At 35.7% G+C, this 21,200-nt stretch overlaps 1 protein-coding gene across 1 annotated transcript in view; it reads left to right on the top strand.

The window, feature by feature from the left end:
* The first annotated feature begins 1,452 nt into the window (after nucleotides 1–1,452).
* Nucleotides 1,453–21,200, top strand: part of LOC107714073 (fatty acid 2-hydroxylase-like) — a 27,075-nt gene continuing 7,327 nt past the window's right edge. Inside the window, exons 1-2 of the mRNA XM_016519777.1 lie at nucleotides 1,453–1,868; nucleotides 19,285–19,377. Coding sequence (XP_016375263.1) covers nucleotides 1,575–1,868; nucleotides 19,285–19,377 — 387 coding nt within the window. The 5' untranslated portion in view covers nucleotides 1,453–1,574. The remainder of the gene's footprint in view (nucleotides 1,869–19,284; nucleotides 19,378–21,200) is intronic.

The following is a 21,200-nucleotide window of genomic DNA, read 5'->3' as shown; positions in this document are numbered from 1 at the left end:
CTCCATTTATTAAGTCACCCTTCATCATAGTCTAGAGTACATAGACTCTGATCACCACTGATATCGCCCTGCCTTACTCCGAATATCAATACTTGTGTAATATAAGAACTTCTGATTCTAAATATTAACCTATTATACTTGTATTTATAATTTGGGTAACTTTAGTACTGTTTAAGATTGCTTTACATACAATATTATAGATTTTCTAGCAATTTACAATGTCTTTTTTTTTTTTGTAAAAACATGGAAAATGTTAAACTTGTTTGTGAAACCTGTTTATTTACTTAGCAATACTGCCACCCTGAGACGAAACTGTGACGCTCTACAATAAAACCTAAACTGGCCTCAACACTGGAAAAGTGAAATGGACATTAAAAGTATAGTGGGGAAATTCCTTATTATTATTATTTTAATTTAAGGTTTTATATTGTGCTCTTATTGATGGTAAAACTAGGTTAGAAAAGATTTTAGAGTATTCATTCTACTTTTAAAAAAAGTCTAAAGCAGAACAGTGTTCTTTACATACAATATTATAGATTTTCTAGCAATTTACAATGTCTTTTTTTTTTTTGTAAAAACATGGAAAATGTTAAACTTGTTTGTGAAACCTGTTTATTTACTTAGCAATACTGCCACCCTGAGACGAAACTGTGACGCTCTACAATAAAACCTAAACTGGCCTCAACACTGGAAAAGTGAAATGGACATTAAAAGTATAGTGGGGAAATTCCTTATTATTATTATTTTAATTTAAGGTTTTATTGATGGTAAAACTAGGTTAGAAAAGATTTTAGAGTATTCATTCTACTTTAAAAAAAAGTCTAAAGCAGAACAGTGTTACTAAACCGACTTTCATTAATCAATCACTGTTTTATATTTATGTTAGTACTCATTTCTGTCTGTTCAAATAATGTGTGCGCATGTGACGTCACAACGCCTTTGAAAGAGACTCGTGGACGTTGCGCGCGCGGGTGAAATAAACCTCAATATAAACAATCATATTTAAAAGACATTCAGTCTCATTTATATTCCACATTACGTGTATAAACTACAGCGAATTAGAAATCTAATTATAAAACTGTCCTGCTATTTAAAAACATCCAGTATGGGAAACCAACGTCTCACAGTGCCATAAAACGCTATTGACAGCCTGTTTGAGTCGCGCCCTGTGCAAACACAACGACAGGGTTATGACACCAACAGCGCCCACAAGGAGGAAGTAGCCTACACTGAGCAAGTATCGATAGTTTACGTGATGAGTTAGCTTTTGGTAGTAGTGTATTTTTTATTTATTTTTAGAAAATAAAACACGAAACGAGTCTGTGTGTGGCACAAACACAGCATGTCCATCGTTTTGCCGCTCTTGCGCTCGGCACGCGCAACAGGTGCATGGATCGGCAGTGGCTGCGTCATGAATTATTCATGAGATGCTTAATGAGCAGCTGGGTATGAACTCTGCTCAGGCTCGAAGTCGAACGTCAGTAGTTGTAGTCCACGAGCGTTGGAGTAAGTCAGTGGGGGTCCCACCTGCGTGCCTACCGTTCTCTATTGTCTTGTGGACACCCCTAGCCTAAATGAAAAATAAAATGTCACCTTTGGTGTCCCCTCGCTTTTTTTCCGAAAAAGAGGTAGCCAAACATTGCACCAAGGAATCGTGCTGGGTGTTGTTAGGGACGCGCGTCTACGATGTAACCGGGTTCCTTCGGATGCACCCGGGCGGGGAGGCGCTCATCCTCCGCCGCTCTGGCAGGGACATCAGCCGCGAGATCGAAGGACCCCCACACCGGCACTCGGAGAACGCCCGGCGGTGGATGGAGCAGTACTACATTGGTGAACTCAACAGAGACAGCACAGATGAAGATACGGAGGTGAGTCTCGAAATAGCAACAGAAAGTCACTCAAGTAGTCACACGCACTATTTTGAGGAAGTTTAACTATAAGAGAGGCAATAGCCTATCTTAAGATGTCAATCTTTGGTTCAGGAACTAGGCTACATTACTTCAAGCAAACAGAGCCAGAAAGGGACTTAAGGAGGAAGTTTGGTGCGTAAAGATTCTTAATAGTCATCATGACAGATTTGAATTGATTTAAACTTTCATCTGAGTCGGATCTTTTTAATAAATCTGTGGAGTTCGTTCACGATTCGAAGTGAATCGGTCCGAGCGCTTCTCCACTCACCGACTCACTGAATCGAGAAATAAAACATACTGTAAATATGTTTACGACTTAAGTGCATGCTCAATTTATCGTTTATTATTAAAACATGAAAAACGTTTTTGCCATGTCTGTGTGACAGAAATTAATTTTAGTAGGCTATTGCAGTAAATGTAGGAATTATGTTCTAAATGACTGAACAAACTAAACTGGGACTCATAAAATTACAATAAACATTATTATTATCATATTTAAGAAAAAACAAATAGAAGCAATATATGCTACATACTTTTTTGTATGTATGTTTAAGAACAAATCACATGCCACGCCGTTATGTCACACGTGATGACGCAATTATCGGCAGGTCATAAAAGAATCACCGAATCAATTTTTTTTAATAAAGTCGGTTTTATAAACTAATTTTTTTTTTTTTTACCAGAGATTTTTTTTAACCAAAGTAATATTTAAAAACCCTTTGATAAGAAACGCTTAGATTATTATCGTGATATTTGTGCGTCGTGTCAGCAGGTAGATATTCCACTGAGGGCTCTTATTAGATAAACAAGCCTTCTGTGCTTGCCTCTCCTCTGTCACTCCCCAAAGAACAAGCGGAGGGAAGGACCAGGTATCTCAGCTTCCAGTTCCAGCTTTATTTATTATTTTCATTTTATTGCTAGTTTTATTCATATCTAGTCATATTAACAAAACTGTTAGGTATTGACAGGATTTTATTGCCATTATGCCTGTAATAAACATCTTGATATGAGGCATGTACTGGCTACAAGCTCAAAGTGCAGAAGAAGGGTGGATATTTCAGAATGTAGAATGTGTAAATGAGTGTGTGTGAGTGAGAGAGAGACACAATCAAACCGGTCTGTCTTGTCTATGCAGTGGCATAAACTCCAGCATGACCCACAACAAAATAGCTAAGCAGGAAAAATTCCATGCCACTTCAGGTTTCACAGAGTACTGTCAGCATTCACATGAAAGGGTTCACATGAAGTATCATTGCAATTAATGGTCACTCGACAATTTCATATTCGTTAATGAATGAAATCAAGCTTCCCTCATTTGCTGGTATCTTGTACCATTTCAACTATACATGCGTATAAAATAAGGGAGTGTTAAAAGTTGCATTGTTCATTGTCTTGAGTTGTGATTGGTTAGAAATTAGCATGCATTCAAATTTCTGGACAACCTGACTCCAAGACACTAATGTTACCAAACATTTCAAAGTAATTGCTTCAGCTAATATCAGGTTATTCATAATAAATTCATAGAAAATTCACTGTATACATTATTCAGTTTCACCTTTTTATAGCAGATTATTAAGAAGCTGCATGTTTATTCGACTAATTATAGTACAACTTTTCAGGTTTTCTGCACTAAAAACCTGTAAATATGCAGAAAACATATTAAGGAAATATATCAAGGGATTTTAAAATAGTGTTTTCCAATTGATTCATTTAAAGTAATTACATTAAAATTAATGTAATTTAAAATGTAATGATTTTTATTTTTTTTTGCAATTAATATCCAAGTCATTTTTAAAAATGTAGTAATCACTAACGACTAGAGAAGTCATGCAAATTAATTTGTCAAAAAGTGTGGGAACTCTGACTTATAATTCCCGAATATAAAACCAAATGCTTTTAAGAACAGATTACATCATTATTTCTAAACTCTCATTGCTGTAATCATTTAGCATGTTTGTTGTAAACCAGGAGTGTGCTTGTATGTGATATAGTGAATGTATTTTTGGGATTGCGTGGATTTGAGTGCTTCAGACACATTGCAAATTGTGGCCTACATTTGATGCTGAGTTTAACTTTGAGGCTTTGAGTGACCTGTCTTGAATGTTAAAGTCATTTCTCAGCAGCTTGCAGTGTAAACAGTCTGATCCTTTTAATAGTGTGAGGACTTGAATCCCCACCACTCAACCCAAGGGCTTGGCCTGAGACATTGCTAGTCTATATTTCCACATAGTTTCACAAGCACATTTTAACACCCTCAGGTGATAAATACTGCTGTAGTACAAAGTATATATATATATATATTTTGTAGTGAGTCATAGTGATTTCAAAATCACTGAAGTTAGAGCTAATTATTGAGTTACTAGTGGTTAAGTATTTTTTTTAAAGTTTTATCTATAATTCAGTGCAAAATATCAACTACATTTCTCTCAAAGATTGAAAGTGTATTTGTCTCATGGGATTATCTATCTATTGCAATTTTTTAGACCTTTGATATCTGATATCAGAGTATGGCATACAAATTTAAATGTAAAATTCCTATTAGTTATTGAGTAACCAATGGCAAGAATTTTTCTTTAAGTGCTTTTATTTTATGACTATTTTCACTGCAAAATATCAAAAACAGAAGCAAATTTTAGAAGCAAGGAATTTTTAATCTTTAGATCTTTGTTAATCTTTGATCTTTTTAAGAAAAAAGTGTTTTAACAGAACAACTGTTTTCAACATTAATAATTCTCAGAAATGTTTCTTGAGCAGGAAATCAGCATATTAGAATGATTTCTGAAGGATCACACGACACTGAAGACTGGAGTAATGATGCTGAAAATTCAACTTTGCATCACAGGAATAAATTATATTTTAATGTATATCCAAATAAAAACGGTTATTTTAAATTGTAAAAATATTTCACAATATTACTGTTTTTACTGTGTTTTTGTTTAAATAAATGCAGCCTTGATAAGACTTTAAAAAAAAACACATAAAAAAGAAAGCCCTACGAATTTCTGCCTTACTTTTGATTGATTTTCATGATAGAGCATTATAAATGTGAAAGATTTATCAAAGAGAAGACAGCCCTAAACCAGCTCGATCTTCAAAAGTTCAGTAAAATTTTATCATGCTTATCATTTTTTTATTGTTTCTTTTTTATGACACACTCATTTTCAAAACAAGCTCCTCCTTGAGATCTTTAAGCCCATTGATTGCTGTTTGTTCCCACTAAGAAACAACAGTGATTCATGATATTAGTCACATATTCCTATTTAATTCTGAAAAACTGGCTAGACCTGCTATAAACTTTGAAAACTTAAAAGTATTCATAGTATTAATGCATATGACATTGCAAGGACAAACTCAAAAGGCCTTAGTCAGGCAGCAAAACAAACATCCAAGAAATCTGGGGGGACGTCTGTCTCTTTTCCTAATTGATTGCTCGTGACACCAGCTGGACCTGATGACTAGGTGCAGGGGCTGTAGTCCATTTGCTCGTATCTAGTGAGGGTATGACAAGGCGATGACCTGTTATGGGCGTGCTGCCAGTGATGTAATGACACAATGGTATCAGGCGGTTCCACTTCTTGAACAAGCATGAATTTGAATGAGGAGAACGAGATAAATGGATGAGTGAAGTGATGCGTGAATGTCTAGGTAAATAGCTGTTAGGGTTCTGGATATATTCATTGTACTTTATGAAACAACTGGCCTTGTGACTGTTAGTTACCTTGTAACTAGAATGGTAAGATCGTAATGATCACTATTGTAAAGCAAGGCATCACTTCAGTTCATAACTCTGTACAGAGGTGAAAGGACAAAGGCTTCTTTAGCACCTTTATTTACATCACTCAGACGTTTTTCGTGGCACGTAGTGGTGTCAGCTCAAGTAGCGCCCACATTCCCACTCCCAAATGCTCTGACACATGCACAATTGAATTTATGACTTAAGGTTGGATTATTGGGTTTATCTTAAGCTTCAGGTTTATTTCCTATTCCAATTACAGAGATATTACGCTGTATAGGACTAAAAAGATATAAGGAATTTGATTAACTTCTTATAATTAGAAAAAATACTTCTTACTGGTCCAGATTCATCATTTTGAACCAAAATTATCTTGTATTTCGTCATACTTGTGCTATTACTTGCATTTGTGTTATTTTATAGTATATTTGTTTTCATAATTTTTCATCTAAATGATTTGCAGATACAAATTAGGCCATAATTATGCTCATGTTATGGCTGATAACTGATAAATTACAGATATTTTGATATCATAGGCCTACTATTTTGTCTAAATAAATTACAATTGAAATACTAAAATCAATTATTATAAATGCTAAACAAATTTAGGCACAACATTATACTGTAGTGTGGAAAAGTGCATATTCATTTTGAGATTAGCGAAAGATAACATTTAATAACTGTTTATAATTTTTTTCTAAGACTAAATAAGTGTCAGAGAATGGAAAAGGTTGTAAAATGTAAATGTGCATGCTTATTAATTTGATTTTTTACAATTATTCAAAATAATAAATATGATACAGTATAAAATGTATCTAATATTGGCTGATGACTATTATGGTACCAATATGTACCAATTCAGCTGATGTCAGGGCTTCTTATGTTTCAACCAACTACCTGCTGTATTTTCCAGCTAGTTTTCCTTCGTGATTGACTGCAAACTCTGGTCTGAAAATGTTCCATTTAATATGTTTTATTCAAAAATATGTCTCAATAAAAAAGTAAATTGGCTTGATATAATAGAAGTCAAATTTTAGGCTGTAGTTCTAGTCCATTTGAAACCTTTGGTGAACATCTCACCAAGTCAGAGTGAAATGGTTTAGTTGCCTGTTAATTTTTGAGAAGAACGTACAAGGCAGAGGCATGAATCTCTGGAATGCTTCCTTTCTGAGGATATGAATCTCATTTCTCCTTCAATAGCCTTTTTGTTTTCCATGGCTTCAGCCACAAAGCAGCATGCCAACCTTCACCAAGGGCCAGCTTGGTTGTGAATGCTCAATACAGTGAAATTCACTGAAATTCCTTTCATAATATTGTCTCGGGGTTGTGATAGAACCTCCTATTGGATCAGTAAAGTTCATGCTATAATCCAAGTATGCCTATAACCACAAGGCTGTAGGATGAACAGGTATCCTCTGGTGTGAGAAGTGTTTACTGCCGGCTGCTATGCCGACAGGGATGGCCTCAGTACTTAGTTGCTCTAGTGTCATCAAACCTATTCGCCCTTATAACCCTCCATTCTCTTTCCCCAAGGAGGCTGTGTCAGACTGGCGAATTACACCTTGGGAACGCAAGGCATTTGGGAGCCGAAGGTCCAATTGCAGGAGGTGCTTAGAAGTTGTCACTGATAGATTATAACGTAGGGCACTGATAGATTATATGCAGATGGTTCGGTCACAATCGGTCCCTAAGGTAACTAAGGTTTGCTTGCTCATTAATTGCATCAAGTTACCAGACGGTCCCCAGAAGAGGAGCATGATGGGTACAAGACTCATAACCCTGGCGTCACCAGGAGACACTTGTTTCCATGGCTCTGGGTGGAACCCTGGGACCCAGAAAAGCTGTCAACGTAGCAAAACGCACAATATGGCTAAGGTTGGTTTTAAATGCCTTCCGGAGACCGACAAACTCTTTGTCAGTAAGTTGAGGTACAGTAAAAGAGAGGAATCAGTGCTAAAATGTACTCCGAAAGGAACTGTTATATGGTTACTTGACTGTGTCAAAGTTCACACTGACACTCCCAAGAGGCGCACACATGGTTTCGTCTCGACTAATTTAACTGCTTATAATACAATGCATAGAGAATCATTGTGCCAACTGAATAAGTGTGATTCATATAAACCCTGTCTGAATTGTGGCTTTGCAAAGAAAAAGGGTGTATTGTTCCAAAGCTGACACCGTAGAAGTTCAGCAGAGCCAACCTACACATTTTACATAGGTTTTCTGGAAAATTTTGTTGCTGTATGTACAGTAACATTGTAATATTTTAAGCATATGTCACAATCACCCTGTATCCTCATTCATATGATTTGAACTCCATTACTTCTGCTAGATCTAAACGCTTGAAATCAAAACAATGTGTGATAAAGGTTCTCAAAGATACTAAGATACTAGCCAAGACAAGTTTGACCAGAGAAGGTTACATTTGGAACAATCAGGTGGTGTCATTCTTAGAACTCAAAGAATCTTTTGTAGGATCTCATTATGACTTTGGTGCTTTTGTAACCGTTATTTGAAGGGTGTTTGCCTTCAATGTGCTGATGAAGTTTCTAACAGGTTCAGCCAGTAAAGTCTTCAAAAGGGATACAAATGAGGAATGACACATCAAAGTTGGAAAACTGTGTTCAGTGTCATTGATTCTGTAGGATGTGCGTTACCCCATTCCCTATCTTTTCAAACGCATTTGCTACTCCCTTTATGATATAACTATTGGTTTTATAGACTTCTTATCTCGTAAGATACCTGCATTATACAATTATTCGCTGTATTGAACGTGAAGCTGAGATGTTCCTCTTTAATGGAGAAGCTAAACCTTGTTTGCCTGCTTGGAGAATATTTGGTTAGGTTGAGTATTAAACTTTAAACTACAGGCATGCAGACATGTCACTATACCACATTTATAGTAGTCATTTGTATCAAAATTTCAAAATTGTTGATACTGATGTCATAGCAAAAGTGAATGAATACATTTGTGTATTATCAATATTAATGTAATATTAACAGATTGAATTAGAACAATGGCCTTTTAGTAAGTATTTCTCAATTAAGTGAATTATATATTTTAAACTAATATTTATAACTAATTGCAGGCAATAGATACAAATTAGGTAAACGGTCATGTTTTTTCTTCTTCTGGTTTCTAAGTACTACCAATACTGTAGAAAAGAGTGGTATTACACTATTATACAAAGATTATTATACAAAGAGTGGTGGTTACACTTTTTTTATCAATTGACTTTGTACCAAAGTCACAGTATTTTGACATTCATACAATACAGGCACGATTGTACTCATCACACAAATTATCTCAAAATGGGAAAAAAGTGCCCAGTGTGCAGACGTAGGAGAAATGATAGTGAGTTTTGAATCTGTGAACTTTAGATGTGCTAATCCTGTTGCATGGATTTCTAATCTTCTTGATGATGCTCTTCCTGGATTGAAGGTCTTTACATGCGAGAAGGCTCTTGATCGATGAACTCTGTACGATAGGACATGTTCATGTGTGCAGACCTGCTAATGAAGAAAACTTTGCACCCTTGTTTGAAGGGAGGAACCTGAAAAGTGTTATTGCATGAAAATTTATGGTCTTTTACAAGTGAACAGCCTTCACGTTTACCCTTTCCATTTGTTTTTTTTTTACCCTTTGCACTATGCAAATACAAGTACTTTTACTGGTTTAAGGAATATTTTTGACTATCTTGATTTAAAAATCGTGTTTATTCTGTCATAATGAGATGAGAATTGACTGGTTTCAAGACGGATCATGTGAATAGTCACAAGTTACAACCTTTGCCCAACTATATCCCAGACATCTAATCTTTCTCATATCTGCCAACCCCAAGATAATAAAGCTGGTCATTGATGTTAAATTTGGCTTGGCGCTTGAGGAAAGGAATGAAGGAAAAGAGAAAAAGAGCGAGAAAATGCTTGGGAGGACTCTCAGTATCTGGCCCAGCAGGTTCCACCAGTTCTCTGGGTGATGCAGCTTACCTACCAACAACATCCCTGTTTATGGTGAGAGTGGACGGCTCTTAACTCCGCCTACCACTTTAAATTCCAGATCGACAGGTCTGGGATCAGTTTCGGCTTTGGACTGGTGTCTTTTATGAGCAAAGAAAACCGGTTAAAAAGCCGATCCTGAACCAGCTGTGGAACGGAACGAGGCTTGAGAGGAAAGCACAAAGAAAGAGGTATTGATTTGAATGCAAAGCCTACAGATAACTCGGCATTCAAAACCTTAAAGGATTATTCTGAGTTCAGTGCACGTTAAGCTCAGTTAACAGCATTTGTGCCATAATGTTGTTGATTATCACAGAAATGGATTTCCACTTATCCTCTTTTTTTTTTTTTTTTTTTAAAGTGAGACATTTAAAATGGAAGTGAATGGGGCCAATTTGTAAAAGACCGTTATAATATAATAGTATAGCCAGAAGATGGCTTTAGTTCAAATAATGCACAAGTTTTAACAGAAGAATTAAATGTAAGTCACAAACGTCACATTTCTGCTTTGCATTCCTTAAAAAACTTTGCCCTATTCACTTCCATTGTAAGAACGTCACTGTAACCTTAGTTTTTTTTAAAGAACATGAGGGACAAGTCAAAATTTTTTTTTTTTTCAACAATGTCCGATAATGTCCAACTGTGACACACTACAACCAAGCTTGTTCTTTTACATGTATGGTGTATAATGGTGGTTCATAATCTTAGAACAGTGATGCATTCAGCAAACCTTCCCTCAGTACATTTGCGTTAACATGTACTTTTGTTTAGTCATTTACATACATTGAACAAGAAGCCAGCCTTTTCTACTTATATCACAAGACTTTCCCATGTCTGCCCACCTCGCCAATTGCTTCCATCAACCGTGCTTGACATAAAACCTAAACATCCTCCACGGAGAATAAGAAAATCTTTCCACAATTATTAGAAAGAAAACCGGTGTGTTTACAGAGATATGTGGATCTGGAAATTGGATAGGTTGACAAGGGACTTCCTGCGAATTTACATAAGTGTTGCTCTGAATAACACAGGCCAAATGTTTTACATCTGCCCCAAATCAGTGCCACTTCACATGGCTGATGTTTTCGACAGCTTGGAGTAGTCCATCAGTTGCTGCCTCTTATCAGGATCAGTCTGTCCAACTGTGTATCCTGGCACCGATTGGATGATGGTTAATTATTAACTTGGAAGAACCCTTATGGGTCATGTCCCGACCACTGTTGAAACAGGTGAGGTAATGTGGCATAGCTTTTTTTTTTAAGCTAGCATCATTTTTGATTCCAAAGAACTACTGATTTTATCACTCATTTTGGACGAACTTCTAGAATGATGCCTGATAAGGTTGCCTCAAGATTCTTCAGGGATTCAGTTTGACCTGAAATGAATGAATGAGGTTTTTTTTTCTTTGCAGGTCAACAACCTAAATCAGAGTTGTCTGATCCTGTTCCCGAAAGGCCAATGTCCCGCTTTAGCTCCAATCTGCCTCAACACACTTGCCTGGAACTTCCTAGTAATTCTGACACCCGAGGTGTGTTTAATTTAGGTTGGAGCTAAACTCTGCAGGTTAGTGGTCCTTTAGGAGCAGGATTGGACACCCCTGGTCTAAATAGACCCAAATGATGTCAGTCAGTGTGAACTTTGATCATAGCACTTTTACTCTACTGGAAACCCCTTCTCGACAAGAACACAGGCTTGGCCAGCCAAATGAAACTTAAACGAATATCTCGTTGTACAAGCATTAGAGAAGCAATCGCTCAGGTGGAAGTATCCGAACTAGTATCTGTGCTTTTACAAAGATTACCAAACATCCTCTCTTCCAGTACCTTTGTTAATGCTAAACTGATTCCAAATGTCTGCAGTTTGAGAACAATAGGGGTGTGTTTTTCCACTAGTTGGTATGTGACTGCATTTGTTCCTACATCTTTATCTGGGGAATGTGGTGGGTTTGAGCAAATTGTGAAGAGCACTGCCTACCGTCAACATGGACTGGGAGAGCTAAGCTTATTAGGGTTTGGCTAGGTGTTGCTGATGGCCTTAGTGCCCTTTCGAGTGTATGTATCCGAGGCTCTCAACCCCCAGCCGTACTTTTACCGCCACCCCAGCACCATTCGACACACTGCCAGCCCTGTTTGGATTGTACCAGCCTGAGCTCTCTTCCTCTGTCCTCCACGCTTTTGTTCTCGCAACTCTTTCTGTATGTATGTGCGTCTCTGTCATTCAGTGTTCCGGACCCTTACTGCTCCATAAAGAAGCCTTATTGTTCACCCAGAGGAATTCTTTCAGCCCCCATGCCAGTCTACATCACCGGCCTCCTTCTTGCCCTCATCTTACTAAACATTCATTTTCTGCATTTTGCCATTGAAAATCTCGTTGATGACTATATTACCAATAAGAAATGTAGCAGGATCTTGCTACTTCCCTGGAATCCAGATGATCGGATGTTTCTGGATTAATTGTCTTTAAAAGAACTCATGCTCCAAGGTCGGCCAAAGCCCAAATTTACGGTTTCCTTGACTGCCGCAATGGGATAACCCTGAAAACTTTTCACACCTGGTTCATGCAATATTATTTACGTCATTATGTAAACTACACTGTTGCTTGATTTTGAGTCTGCCAGTGCAGCTGTCGTAACTTTAGTCCAATAGATATTTGCATACCACACCGGAAAATGATACCGTCTAGGTGTAATGACTTATGACTGTATTTTCATACATTCCACTCTGTTGGTCTTCATGCAGAGCGTCAGTCCTAATCACACAGTGCTTTTGCTGAATGCTTAAAGTGACAACTTCCTGTTGCTTTGTTTCCTTCCATCTTTTCTTTCATACCAAATAAGGACCATGCTATACAGTTGTGGTTTCTAGACATCAGCATTCACCATTAAAAACCCTCTGTAACCACTAGAAAGGATTACTAACCTCATCCAGATTTAATTTATTCTCTCAATGTCCACTGAGAACAATTGAAAAGCCTCTCTTTTGTAAATAAGCGCCCTCTTACAAGGTAATAGAATAAAATGTAGTATGGTACACACAAGATCGGTGGTGGGTTGCGTTGTGAGTGCTTTTATTGTGAGACGTAGGATCATGTATGCTTCATTTGATTGCTGATTTGTTTGGGTTTAATTAACTGTGAAGAAATAGAACAAAGGCATAGGCCATCAAAATGGAAATAGGAAGTGGTTTAGTTTTGTGGTGAAATGTTTTTTTTTTTCTCAATTTCCATGGCGAGGGTAGTCTTCGTGTTGTGGTTTTGTGGTACAGATAAAGTGATCTGATTAAATATGTCCCACTGTCTCTTAGGACAACAATACATCTCTTTGGCTATGTGACCTATTTTAGGTTTAACCCATCTTCTGACTGTGGTTCACTTTTGAAATTTTTTCCAGGTATTCAAACCTAACCACATAACCACAAGCCATATTCACATGAATAGATGCAACCTAACCTTCTATGCAGTTCAAATTTATGATCTTCATGCTTGTTCTGTGAAATCTGTGAGGTTTAACAGAGATCCGCTTGCTGTTAGGACGAGCCTTTATTGCAAAGTGAAATTACTCTCATGAATTTGAACATATAAAGATAAGAACATTAATATCAAATGGCAATTTTCTCTTTACATAAATTTTTAATAGTTACATTTTTATCTTAAATTTAGCTTTTAGATTTATGTCCCTCAGGGCTAAATCCTTAGTTTCATATGCATATATACATGAAATCCTTTGGAAAGTTTTTATATCCAACAGTGTGGCATGCTAAACCTGACCTGCTAATCTAGCATGATTTCATATAGCATTTTGCTAATAACTATTATTATGATGATCTCATTTTATTTAAAATTTTAATTAATTTCACACTGCATACGATTAACTAATACGGCAATGTTTAAAAAAATAGGCTATTTAAAAATGTGAAATGTCACATAATTGAGCATGTCAATTGTGTTGCTGTCTATGGAGGGTCAGAAAGCTCTCGGATTTCATTACTTTGTGTTCTGAAGATGAACGAAGGTCTTACAGGTTTGGAATTACATGAGGGTGAGTAAATAATGACAGAATTGTCATTTTTGGCTGAACTAACCTTTTAAATTCAGCCTAAGATCTTGATGTTGTGTGAAATAAAAGTGCATGTGTATGTTATGTCAACTACTTTGTTTATTTGGTGTCCAATAGCAACCTTATCCTTGGAAGCAAGAATTTCACAGAATGAGGTTTACCATCTAGACATGATCCCTTTGAAGGCTCTTTCCCCCACAGTCCTGTTGAGCTCAAACTATCTGCTGCACCACAGATCAGAGAACTCTGATAGACCCCCAACCAGCCACCTGCATCATGGGATGATTTAACCTTAACCAACCTTACAGCTACTGTCTCCTTTGAACAACTGAATCTTGTTCTAACCCTATTCCGAGTCTCACATGTTTGTAACTAGGCCTTATGTAACTAATTGGTCTTATCCTACCTAAGCTTTTCTAGTTTCCTTCTAATTTCCTTCCTTATAACCCTGAGATAACTGTGTATTATTTTGCCCTATTTTAAGGACTTTTGCACTGTACCAAAATGCATCTCACCCTGCTTTTCCTAAAGACTTCTTCACCTGCTTTTCCTAAGCTTTAGGCTGCAGGCATATTGCACAAGAAGCTGCCAAAGTTGGCTAAATCACCTGCCAAGCGACCACACATGACTGAACCGTCACGCTCATATCTGCACCTCCACTATCCCGCTTCAGCACCCTTGTTCACCTCGGCAAAAGGGCAGCACACATCTCGTATCACATGTGCTGGTCGTAATGCAACGCGCGCACACACACACCCACTAATACAACACTATTTCTGAGCTGTAAAGGCAAATGATTTGCTGGCATTCACAGTCAATTTGCAGTGGCTCTTTGACCATGAACTTAAAATCAACCCAAAAAGACATGGACTTTATCAAGACCACATAGTATCTACTTTTTGACAGTTTCTAAGTTTGGCACATGGGTGCTATGTATACTATACAAATTGTTCACTTGAAAGAATGTAATCAAGATGTCAACATGCAAGTACATGCCAGATTGAATCGTATCGTCTGACCGCTGCTTTCTAATCTGTTTTGTATTGTGCAAAAGGCCTGTCGTGCAGGTTTTCAGCAACTGCAGTGCTCTGACAGTGACTGTATCTATAACGACAACTGTTTGTTTCTAGATGCAATCCCTTGTGTATTGTCCTAGGCACTAGTTTGGAGTTCATTTCTGTGTGTGCGTTTGTGTGAAAATGGTTTCTTCAGGGTGTAAAAAATTCAAATAAAAATTGATTTTATATATATTTGCATTCTTCAGACCCGTTGATTTTGTGTCGCTAACAACCAGTGAATGTTAATTATTGAAGTGTTAATTCCCCTTTCCTCTTTTTCCTTTTGCTTTGTGTGTATTTCCAAGCTAATGATTGGCGTGGCTCATTGTAAACAGTGAAACACCCCAGCAGTCACGTATGCATATTGCGTGCTGGGTGTGTAGGTGCAATAAATCGAAATGACCACTTGATATGGTGCTGTATTTTTATAAATTGTTGTATGCGTTATTTAAGCTGCAAGTTAAGCATTAAAGTGCATGTTATTTTGAGTGTGACAACAGCATGGACTGACTTGGAGTAAGCTTTAGCTGGTGTTAGGGCTGGGCAATTTTCCCGATTTTATCGATTAATTCGAATTTATTTTTTTGCCACGATTTTTTTTTTTAGAAATCGAGGAATCGCGATTTTGAATAGAAATATTACCAAATGTTAGAATAAGACACTTTGACAATATGCCGGTGATAACCGTAAAGAGAAAAGAACGATACAACCGCACGTCGGCGCATGTGATTAACCGCTCTGTGAAGGACCATAAATTTAGCGTTATGCGTCATTCACACAGCGCTTTTGTTTTGACAAAGATGCGACGCGGGCAGTTGAATGGGTAAAACATGCAAGAAGATGGGAGTGAACTTCTTTTAACTTGTGCGCAGTGTTTTTAGAATGGCGATTCATGCATGAGACACTGCAAGAGACGCGAGCGCAACAGTCAAACACATCCATGTTTACACAGAAAAACAATGGAAAAGCAGCGCGATCGAATAAAAAACCTGTAAAGAACTACTACTATGTCTGATATTTCATGTTTGCATCATGGTGACAGGCTGAAAGCTGCTGTTGTTTTTAACATTTATTTATAAAATCTACTGGTGTTATACCTTCAGTCATTTTGAATTTCAATTTACCTTGACTTTTGAGATTTTCTGAAATAATTTTCCTTGTAGTTATATGTAGTTGTAGTTTTTGCATCTTTTCTGCAAAGATATTTAACAAGTGATTTGTTTAACATTTACATCATGTTGACAACTTCATGTGTGCTGCACTTGGAATAGAATTTTCTTTAACCAGAGGGTTAATAAAGAAAAAGTAACTTGAATCATGTTGTAGTTACATTTTCAAGTTGACTAGTTAAAAATCGTAACAAATCGAGAATCGGTCAAACATTCTGGAAAAATCTAGATTTTAATTTTTTTGCAAAATCGCCCAGCCCTAGCTGGTGTCAGTGTCAACAGAAGTGCACTCAAAGATGGGTTTGCATGCATGTATGATGTTTGGACACACAGTCATCTGGAATATCTGGTCATGCTCGTCTGCTTTTAAAAGTTTGTTTGAGCAGTTTTCATAATTTCTTACTGAATTGTTTTTTGTTGTGGGGGAAGCCCCCTTCCACTTCACTATGAAAAATAATAATAATTGTATGTAGATGTGTGTGTTTGTGTATGTAGAAAGATGTATCACAATATAAGCAAAATGACATGCAAAAAAATATTAAACTTAAAAAAAAAAAATTATAATAAGAGTTTGTTTTAAATAGTAATAATATTTCACTATATTACTGTTTTTACTGTATTTGATTAAATAAATGCAACCGTGGTGAGCTTCATGAGGCTTATTTCACACCCACCCATAGTCATAGCCAATGCAGCACCTAAAATACTAGCAGCATGGGGACTTTTATGTAGATGTGTGTGTTTGTGTATGTAGAAAGATGTATCACAATATAAGCAAAATGACATGCAAAAAAATATTAAACTTAAAAAAAAAAAAATTATAATAAGAGTTTGTTTTAAATAGTAACAATATTTCACTATATTACTGTTTTTACTGTATTTGATTAAATAAATGCAACCGTGGTGAGCTTCATGGGGCTTATTTCACTGTATATTAATAATACATTGTATATTAATTATTTTTCATGTATACTAGTTATAGTGAAGGCCTGTTTTATTATACAATAAATTCTATTTTATTATATCTAACTGATTCAGTGGAAAGTGGTGCGGAACAAATAGTGATTTTTATAACTGTGATATGCAGAGATAGATGATGGAAAGTGGGTAAAAGACTTACTGAGAGAAAAAGAAAGGGAACACACTGAAAAAACAGGATGGAACATGTGGTCAGGTCACAAATACTGACTTGGTCCTCAGCAAACCCAAACTGAAGGTCATAAAATCCAGGGCTGTGGCCTACTTTTTACACGCTCACTTATTGCCAATTCTTTCTTTTTGTTATAATCCCATTACGGTTACTGTTCTAATACAAATATCATTACTTGCATTAGCAGAAACTTTCACCTGTTATTCACTTGCTGTTAGGACAAGCTGTTTTGTACAATGGAAATACCCACATGACATTGTATTTACAACATTTCCAGATAAGACACTCAATAAAATAAGTAATGCACTGGAGAAAACCATTTCTCAAGTACATTAAACGACACAATCACTCCATCAAAGCACCTGACCCTGTAAAGTAATGTCATTGATGGAGATTCTCCAGACCACAGTTTTTGACCAGTTGCTACGACCCTGCATTTTCTGCACTAAAAAGGCCACCTTAATGAAACGCAAGCAATTTTCCCATTCATTGATGGTTTTCATAAGAATAATTAAGCAGAGTGAATTTGTATATAATCGCTAAGAGTGCGACTTTCTTACAGGTCAATAACGAATGCAATAAATAGAGATATTTAGACCTTTATGAATAATGTATGTTTGAATTCTATTGAAATATATTGTACTGAAATCACATGCAGGTCTGGATACAATTGCGTAAATATTCAATACCATGTAACCTCTGAGTTGCGCTGTTTTAATCGTAATAACCCAGGGGCCCTCAGTCACACACAAACAGCAACAGTAACAGCCGTCAACCTCTATAACTATAATTCTATGGCGAGTGTATGGTGTGGCTTAGGTGTTAGGTTGCCATGGCCGTGTGTGTGTGTGTGCAGGTGTGAACGGGGGCAGGGTTAATCACCTCTTTTAACGTTAATTTTAGAATGGTATGGTGCGACGCGAGACCTGATTAATATTTCACCCGTCCCGCCAAACTAGCCATCTGTGAAGGGTGTGTTTGAGTGTGTGTGTGACCCTATGGAGAAATGAGCTCTTCCATCTTGTGGGATGAGGTCCAAGACGTAATGTGTGTATCATGTGAATAATTCGTTGTGTACTTTGGTGGTATGATGATGACGATGAGGGTAGGTGTGTGTTTTATCTATGACGTGAAAAGCTTATTTGTCATATTTATAATCACAGTTATCTGTGCCATATTTTTGTCATTTTTACTGTTAGATTTGAATCTTACTCTAGTACACTGTCACTGATATTTTTTGTTTTATTAGTATTAGTTTTCTGAACAACAGCAGATCTGATTCACAAGGGACTTGAGTGTCTTAACGAATGCCTTATTCTAGTACACTATCTCTGCTTGGTTATTTTATTGAAAGTATTTAGTGTTTTGTTTTTGTTAGTATTTATTTTATTGATTTTGCATTTCTGAACAACAGCAGGTCCGACTTGGAAGGGATATTACTATATAATTTTTCAACTTTTACCAGAAATATTTCAGAATGCCGCAACTAATATACTTTTAAACGGAGCACACGATTTAATCATTGATATTTATTGACAAATTAAAAAAAAAAAAAAAATGGTTTGAATTTCAGTATTTCTCAGTTGTGTAAATATTGGTTTTCAAATAGTTATTCAAGTAAAATATCAGTAATAAAGATCAAAGTAAATAAGAGTAGTTTTATTACATATTATTATTATTATTAACATTAAAATTCTACACAGTAATTTTTTCCTAATTAAAATATGTTAATTATGTTAATAATAGTTAATGTGCTGGTCGTAATGTCCCCTGGGCTAATTATAATACTTTTTCATAATTAAAAAAAAAATTATGTTTAGTAATTAAGCCTTTTTATCTTTTTAAGAAAGAACTTGTAAAAAAACAAATAAAAAATAAAATAAATGTTTTTTATGTACACTCACATAAAATGAAGACTTCAGTCATATGAGTAGCCTACTAAAAGTTTAATTTTACACAAAGCCGGTCACCTCATGGTGGCTGACATGTTGAGATCACATGAGCAGTCAGAAGCTACTTGCTGCAGCTCAGTATTTCCCTATGTTGTCAGACAGGTTCATATCTCCTATCAGGCCACGAATCACATATACAGTACCACAAACAAAATTCATAACAAATGCCAACACAAAATGAACAGGGATGAATCTCACCGCATTAAACATGATCATGAGGATCAAGCTTTTCTGAACTGTTCCAATTCTTCTGTTCTAGACTCTGAGACCGAGGAAGAAGATCCCAGAAAGCACCACAGAAGAAGAAGAAACCTCGGCCATCAATAAGTGCAGCAAAGTCGATGAAGAAACGGTATGCGAAAGTGAAAGACAAACTGGAGTTACAAGCATATTCCTGATTGAAATACAAGCTACAATCACACAAAAAAAAGACTTTTCTCTCAGAACAAACATAAAAAATGTTTAGTTATGCACAACCATACATAGACTTTCACTGTAAGTACATTTCTGTGCATGTTTTTTTGACACAAATAAGGTTAAATAGTTGATTAGTGAGATCAACTAGTTTATCTAGAATTTTTCTATAGTTTTAGCTTAGTTCATGTTTTTCACCGTAGTGCTGCGTGTCCTGTGTGAATAGCTCGTGGGAAACGCATCTGATCGATGTGTGATGGGCTTGACGCTCTACCAATCTAAATATATATTACTTCCTTAAGACATTCCGAAAACATAGTTTTACACATTCATACTCATAATGACTTTCTGTGGTAATCAACAACATGCCACAGAAGCTGGTGATTGAGCTGAACTTGCATTTACCCAGAGCAGTCATTTAATCATATCACACAATTGTTTGCTTGACATCTGGAAGTGAAGCTTTAGTTCATATGACAGGAAACCGCAAGCAGCCATTCCTCTTTTCGCTCGAACCGACAGTGAAACACTAACAGAGCAGGTGACTTTCTGTTGCTCTGTCTTTCTGGTATGGTGATTATCATTTAAGACTTATCTCTTTAAGACTTCCTTTTTCTTGTGGTTGTACGATGCCGCGAGCTGGATAAAGTGAGAATACTTTTGTGCTTCACTGACAATGAAAAATGCTTGTGTATATACTTCTCTAGCTCTCTTTTTGTGTGTGAATGTCCTGTTCTCTCTATCAGAGGCATGCAGGTCTTTCACAAGCATCGATTGTTTGGTTCAAACACCATGAATTTGACAGACAGGGTCAACGATTTAGAGAACACTGACCCCCTTTGCAGAACTGCGCTGTGCCATCGTTACTAGTAATAAATACGTGCGTGTGTGTGAAGTTGGAGAAGTATTTCCTTATTTACTAGTAATTTAGTAGTAAATTCTGGGAAAAAAGTTTTAGTAATTCAGGAAAAATAAATAATTAAAAAATGAAATAATAAAACATTTTTACATATGAGGGTGTTGGTATGAAGTTAATTTTGATATGATAAAATTGTTAAATTCTTAATATTAAATGATAAATAATACATGAAGTTACTGTATTACTTTAAATATGTCCATGCATGTGTGAAATTGGAGACGTATTTTACTTATTTACTAGTAATTAGTAGTTCTGGGGGAAAAGTTTTGCTTTAATTAATTTTTTAATTTTTATATAAATAAAATAAAATATATATTTACATATGGGGGTGTTAGTATGAAGTTAATATGGATATGACAAAATTATTGTTAAATTCTTAATATTAAGTTGTTATTAATACATTGTTGCCTTATATGTGTGTGTATTCAGAAATTATAATATTAAAATTTTTACATTTTATTTTATATAATCTATACTTTGTCATAAAGATTATATATATATATATATATATAGATAGATAATGATTGTTATTATTAATTAAGAAATTATTATAAAAAATTTTATATATATATGCGTGTAAACATTTACATATGAGGGTGTTAGTATTGTTAATTTTGCTATGACTAAGTTATTGTTAAATTCTTAATATTAAATGATTTTAATATTAATATATGACTTTATATGTATGTGTGCATTTTTTTTGTAGAAATTATAATTACATTTTTTACATTTTAATTTGATATAATTTGTATTTTGTTATAAAGTTCATATATATGTATGTATGTATGTATATATATATATATATATATATATATAAAATTAAAAATATATAATAATTATAT

This window comes from Sinocyclocheilus rhinocerous, unplaced genomic scaffold (assembly GCF_001515625.1).
Source record: "Sinocyclocheilus rhinocerous isolate Xijiao unplaced genomic scaffold, SAMN03320098_v1.1 scaffold568, whole genome shotgun sequence".
In the NCBI taxonomy this organism is placed as follows: domain Eukaryota; kingdom Metazoa; phylum Chordata; class Actinopteri; order Cypriniformes; family Cyprinidae; genus Sinocyclocheilus; species Sinocyclocheilus rhinocerous.
Note: the sequence above shows the minus strand (reverse complement) of the source record. Positions and strands in the feature narration are given on the sequence as shown.